Source organism: Peromyscus californicus, unplaced genomic scaffold (genome assembly GCF_007827085.1).
Source record: "Peromyscus californicus insignis strain IS unplaced genomic scaffold, ASM782708v3 Scaffold_10__1_contigs__length_136768540, whole genome shotgun sequence".
NCBI lineage: Eukaryota > Metazoa > Chordata > Mammalia > Rodentia > Cricetidae > Peromyscus > Peromyscus californicus.
The window spans coordinates 110,280,598-110,287,465 of record NW_026294391.1 but is presented as its reverse complement, the minus strand read 5'-3'; the positions used below and the strand labels follow the sequence as shown (position 1 = coordinate 110,287,465).

Sequence of the window (6,868 nt, the reverse complement as noted above, 5' to 3'; positions counted from 1 at the left end):
AAGAGTTGAAGAACCAGGAGGCCCACACCAGAAGCCAAGCACATACCAGTGCCATGCTCCTGGGATCTTCCAACCTCCACAGTTGTCAGTCAAAATAAATATCTATGCCTCTTAAATTCCTAGTCTTGTCTACGGCCATACCACCCTGATTATTCCCGATCTCATCTAAATTACCCAGTCTCAAGTATTCTGCTATAGTAACAGAACATGGAACAAGATATCCACCCACAGACCTACTCTGAAATTCGGAGTTGAGTTCAAGTCTTCCTGGTAGTTCTTAAGTCCTCAGGTGACTCTCTGTAGTGTGAGGACCAATGTCCTAGGAAGCTCTAAATGTATTTTTATGCCTAAGACCTGAGACAGAAATCTCACTGAAGGGTCTTAAGTGGGGCCATGGCAGTGGTAATTTGTACACGCTGCAGCCATTAGAGCAGCTTCCAGGTGTTGCTGATGCTGCTGTCCTTGGGGAGCACAGTTTGAGAACCGTAGCTGTAGATGACTACAATGAAGGCCAGGCTTGAGAACCACTCACCTTAACTGCAGATGAGGAAGGAAACAAACAGTCCAGAACCATGGCTTCAAAGCATGATTCAGGAGCAGGCAAACTCCTTTTCTTTACTGAGCGGGCCGGAGGGATGGGAATAGTTTCCCCAGGACAGAGGAGACAGAAAGTAACACTGTGGGCTAAGAATCAATTCAGGTAAGGAGCTGGAGGTGGCCCAGGTAACAAAGGCCAAAACAAGGTATTTACTCACAAAGCAGAGAGAGGTAGAAGAAGGTAGGCACACAGGATACGGCAAAGCTCCTTAAAAAAGCAAGAAGCTAGCAGGGAGGAATGGGGAGAGCAGCCACTGTGGCTCCTGAAGTTGGACAGCCGCCAGGTGTTTCACATGGGTGTGCTTGTTATTCATTCTTTTTTGGTGGTTGTTTAATTTGAGTAGGTGTGGCTAAGGAGATGGCTCAGTGTTAAAAGCCCATACTGTCCTGAGGAGGATCTGAGTTCTGTTCTCAGCACTCACATCAAGTAATTCCCAACTACCTGTAACCACAGGTCCAGTTCCAGGGGATCCAATGCCATCTTCTGCTCCTGTGGGCACCTTCACATGCCTGTACGTGCCTATATGTGAGCGCGCGCGCACGCGCGCGCGCGCGCGCGCGCGCGCGCGCGCGCACACACACACACACACACACAGAAATGAATGAAAAAACAAACCAACTCCAATCAATCAAGACTAACCTTGATCACAGCATATAACCCAGGCTGGCTTCGAGATTGGTTTGGCCTCCCAAGCAAACGCTGGGTTTACAGATGTATACCACTATATTTGGTGTTAAGTTATATCCCAATTCCACTTTCCAAAAGGTTTCTGGGGGCCAGTGAGTGACAAGAACTTTTCACATAAGCCTGATAACCGGAATTCAATCCCTGAATCCCAGTATAAGGAGAGAACTGAATCCTGAAAGTTGTTCCCTGGCCTACACACACACACACACACACACACTAACAATAATAATAATAATATGAAAATAAGTTACAGATAAGGTCTGAAATACAGAAACTTAGGTGTGGTGTGGTGGCATGTCTCATAGTCAGATGATGGAGAGTTGGATAGACTGAGTACAAGCTGGTTCTCGCCTAGTGAACAAGGTTATTAGCATTAAGTAAGAAATCTAAAGCCTTAGGTGCAGTCAGTTTGATAGAAACAGAAAGCTGGGAGTGGGGAATCCATATAGCAGCTACTATGTGCCATGTACTATTGCTGGCACATATTAATTTACTTTCCATTTAACAATGCCAGACCATGAAGGCCAGGAGAAAGTCAGGACAATATTCTAAATCTACTGGGTAATGCTTCAGGATTGTTTTTTAACAAGGAAGTGATATGACTGATGTAATTATACCACATAAGACCAACATTATAGTTGTTTCATTTTACAGGCAAGAAAACTACAGGGTAACTAGTGCGAAGTTACTCACAATAAAGAAGTGGCAGAAACTGGATTGAACAGCAGACTCAAGACAACTGAGGTTAAATGTTAACCGTGGAGCACAGGTTAAGGTTATGTAGTGTTCATTGACCCATGTCAACCTGTGAAGCTTAAGCCTTTTCTTCCCATCATACTACACGACAGGTCAATCACTGTCCCCCCCCTGAAACTCCCTACTGGAACAATGACAATGGATTAGATCGTTTACTGAGGCTCTCGCCTTAACATTTTGTGGTTTTATAGTTACACTATGTGGTTATGGATTATTAAGCCACACCAAGAGCCTGTTCAACTTGCCTTGCAACAAAAAGGCTCTAATGGGGCCCCTAGAATCCAAGAGCATCAGGGAAGGTGCCCATTCGGTTTCTAACTTCAGGGAAGGGCAGCTCTGGCGCCTGCCATGCCACATTGCCCCCTGCTAACACAGAAACTACTGGGTGTCAGTTGCCATTCACAGGAGGAAACGCCTTCTTCTGCCAAGCCTTTGGGTGGAGCTAGAAAACCCCCACAATGATTCCTAACAACACTGAGTCAGCACATGCATCTGGCAGCCTCACAGAGGGCGGGAACTGGAAAAAGGCCCTGGCTGAGAAGAAACCTCCAGCTGAAGCTTCTTTAGTCTCCAGGGGAATGAAATCAGAAGCTGCAAATTCATGTTGTAGATGGGCCAGGGAACATTGGTGTCCTGTTCAACTCACAAGCATCCCCTCCACGTGCCAGAGAGCTCATACCAGAGCCTCCCCAAAGTCTTGGTAAATATATGCACCTCATTACCCCAAGTAATAAACTGGTTTTCAGAAATTATAAAATGGATTATGTGAAGACAGGCTCTTTGGGAATCACATCTGTGGTGGTATTGTGTTCCCCAAAATATTGTGCACCCTATTAAACTTATCTGGGGTCAGAGACAGAACAGCCACTAGATACAAAGGCTAGAAAATGGTGGCACTCACACCTTTAATCCTAGCATTCCAGAGGCAGAAATCCCTCTGGATCTCTGTGAGTTCAAGGCCACATTGGAAACAGCCAGGCATGGTGACTCACGCCTTTAATCCCAGAAAGCAGCCTTTAATCCCAGGGAGTGATGGTAGAAAGGAAAGATATATAAGGCATGAAGACCTGAAACTAGAAGCTTTTAGCTGGTTAAGCTTCAGGATTTCGAGCAGCAGTTCAGCTGAGAGCCATTGGGATGAGGACACAGAAGCTTCCAGTCTGAGGAAACAAGACCAGCTGAGAAGTTGGCCAGGTAAGGTTAGCTGTGGCTTGTTCTGTCTCTCTGATCTTCCAGAATTAACCCCAATACCTGGTCTGGATTTGATCTTATTAATAAGAACTTTTTAAGCTTCATGCTACACACATCTAATCCAGCTAGGCAACTGGGCTCCTCTGAAATGTTTATGTTAGGACTTGTCATACTTCTGGAGCTGGTGGATCATGGATGTGACATTTATAGGATTAAGGATCAACATTCAACCAGGCAAGATGGTTTGTGACTACAGCCCTAGCTACAAAGGAGGTTGGATCAGGAGGGTTGATTGAGTCTAGAAGTTCAAGATCAGCTTCAGCAATATAGTGGGATTCCACTGCACATCCCATCCCAGGAGGTGGGGTGGGGTGTGTCATGGAATAGATGAACTCACTGTTGCCTGAATCTTCATGGTCAAAACAAGGATCTTTGCTGACCCCCAAAAGTACATGACTCCTTTATCAGTCTCTGAAAATACATGGCTTCTCATCTCTTAGGGGAAATACATCTTTTTAATTTTTTCATTAAAAATATTTATTTTTATTGTCTTATTTGTGTGTATGTGTATACATACCATATGTGTGCAGGTGCCTGCAGAGGCCGTTAGACCCCCTGGAGATGGTGTTATAGCAGTTGTGAGCTGCCAGATGTGGGTGCTGGGAACCAAACCTGGGTCCACTGGAAGAGCAGTTAGTGCTCTTAACTGTTGAGACATCTCTCTTGCCCCAATTTTATTTATTTATGTGACCACGCCACAACACATGTGTAGAGGTCAGAGGACATATTCAGGAGTCAGTTCCCTCCTTCTACCACGTGGGTTCTGGAACTGAACTCAGGGTATCAGGCTTGATGGCAAGTAACTTTACCCGTGGAATCATCTCACCAGCCCAGGAAAACACACTTTTGTGGCCCTGGTGCTGAGGACCAAACCCAAGGCTTTGTGCATGGTAACTAAGCACATTAAAATGGAGTTACAGACCCAGTGCAAAAATTTAAAATGGCATTTCTATGTAAGCTGGGTGGTGACAGGGACAGGTATAGTTGATGGGGACTACCAAAAAACCAAGTGAGACCAGGTGACATAAGTCTCCCCATATCAGTTCTTTCTAAGATCACAATGATTTTTCACACAACATATATTTATTCAGAAAAATTGCAATAAATTATAATAAAAAAGATGACACAAAATACAGAATCCCACTAGCAGCTCTGCTTAGTGACCAAGACATTTTTGTGAAATATAACAAAGAACTTCAGGTTAAGAATCAGAAAAGAGTAAAAGGGAAACCAATGCAATATCATCCAATAGATCTGAATCATTTCTTCCCTAAGACACTAGGTGCTGAGTCTTTCCCTACCAGCTGGATCTGAAGTCCTTAATTCAGAAGAAGTATGAAATAGTACCTTGGAGGAATTAGGGATTAGAGGTTGGCGTGCTGAATAGGCAGGGTAGGGAAGCAGGTTTCTTCCATCTGATCTGTTTTGTATCCCCTACCTGGAGATTGTCTAAAACCCTCAACCCTATATACATCCCAGGCCAAGCTGGACAAAAGGTTGAGGCAGTGAAGCAAGTTGGTGCTTTGGCCTGATGAAGGAAGGACACTACATGCATGCTTCACAGAGCCCCTACTAACCATATTCTTGGTCACCCAAACACCCAAGGTTGGCAAGATATTATAAAATGGGCACAGGAGAGGCATTTCCCTGTGGACCACCTTGCCCTAGCCCCTATCATCTGCTTTTTTGGTGGTTACTTTCTGGCCTAATAGGTGTGACAAGACTCTTCCCTCTCGGTCTTCCACTAACTAACTGTTGACCAGTCAGATCTTCAGTGAGCTGGCACCAAAACTCTCACTCCGATCTCCCAACTCTCATTTGGGTAAGGGCTTAAGCGGTCTATTGCAGGATACATACCTTTTGTTCTCCAAAGAACTCAATTTTGAGGAGATGAGGGAACTGGAAAACCATTTGATGGTGGATGTTTCCCTGGCCCTCTCCTTGGATGCTACAAGAGTCATGGAATCAGTACCCGAGCCTTATACAAGTTCCTTACACCCAATGTTAATAGGCAAGAATGAGACAACTTGGGTTGGTTTCGATGAAAGAAAACCAAGCAAGCCAATTTCACCAGGCAGTCTGCAGTCAGTAGCTGGTCGTTTGTTAGTCAACCAACATACTAGTTTTTAGAAAGTCTGTCTGTCCCACAAGGCTTGAATGAAAGGAAAACCGCAGAGTCGTTTAAGGTGGGAGAGGTAATGTGTGTGGCTGGTCCCACTGACCAGTCTCTTTTACACAGCACTAGATAGAGTAACTAGGAGGCAAGGGCAGTCTTTACTTGAAGGAGCCAGATATGGAGCCCAGAGTCAGCCCTGCTGAGAGAGGGCAATGTCTCCCCCTGATACTTCAGAAGGTAGGAGAAAGGGTTCTGAGGGTTCCCCTCAATACTTGGTCTGGGGAAGGAGGAAAGATCCAGGGGCCTCACTTGAGGTGCACAGGCTCCTTTTTTAGACTGTGATGCCAACATTATTCTGGAAGCAGGTTTCTAGTGGGAGATGGGTTCCCTAACATCCAGGATTACTCCTCATGTCAAGTGTGGATACGAACAGGTAAAGGGAAGTAGGAAGCAGGACTGCCAAGCATGGACATTTTCACTTCCGAAATACTCACAGTGCTTTCCTTGCTATTGTGATTTTCTCACATCAGTGGGATGCCATCTCTACAGTCATAAAATTATGTAAGCTAACATGATCTGAGACAAGGGAATACGGCTCCACCAAGTGCGGATCCACAAGAAGGCCAACGTTACAGTGACACACAGACATCATTGTAGTAGAAATGCACAAATGCATGGAACGATCACATGTAGACAGAAGGCCTCATTGATGAGGACACCCATGAAGTCACCAGCCTCATCCAGGCTTCCTTCAAAGTGATAGGATGAATGGAGGAGGAGTGTGAAGCAGTGACATGGGGTGAGGGTGGATCCAAAGTGCATGATACAAAGGACTCCAGACAAGTCTGAGTTACAGCAAGTAGTGCCTGTAGGCCTAGACTGGAGTGCCTCACAATCTAGGCCTAGGGTATTAAAGATAATCATGATGACTGGGAAGCAGGGCAGAAAACACAGCCCTAGGTAAAGGAGTGTAAATACAGACCTCTTTGCTTTACAAAGAGTAAACACAAAACACCAAAATATGGTAACTTTGGCTTTGCAATATATGTCTAAAGGGATTTTGCTGTGTAGGATATGGTGAGGAGGGACTAAGAAACTCTTCCCTTTGTACTATTAACAGAACTTAAGATCCTGCAGTAGACCCTTTTTGTGTCATGATTTTTCAAATCACTTTGAAATACTTGGAGCCCAAGATATTCCTCCTCTAGAATCTCAGATAGGAAAAGACTTAGTCTTCCTCACTCCCGAGCAGGAAGCCCAGAAGGAACTGGATGGCACGCTGGCGGTCACTTGGAGTCTGTCTTGCCATGAGGTTTGGTGGAGGCCTTAGGAGAAGGCTAGTGAAAAGAGTAGCTGGAGGGTAGGAGAAAGAAAAGGGGAAACCCATGGTCAGACATGACCTTAGCAAAACCTCAAGGATCGGGGTGCAGGGAACAAGAACAGCAGGAGGGAGGTGACTC

The 6,868-nt window shown here is 45.2% G+C and overlaps 1 protein-coding gene across 1 annotated transcript in view; it reads right to left on the bottom strand.

The window, feature by feature from the left end:
- Positions 1 to 4,353: 4,353 nt before the first annotated feature.
- The window catches only part of Ocrl (OCRL inositol polyphosphate-5-phosphatase), a 56,606-nt gene continuing 54,091 nt past the window's right edge, over positions 4,354 to 6,868 (bottom strand). The window contains exon 23 of the mRNA XM_052738832.1: positions 4,354 to 6,761. Coding sequence (XP_052594792.1) covers positions 6,637 to 6,761 — 125 coding nt within the window. The 3' untranslated portion in view covers positions 4,354 to 6,636. The remainder of the gene's footprint in view (positions 6,762 to 6,868) is intronic.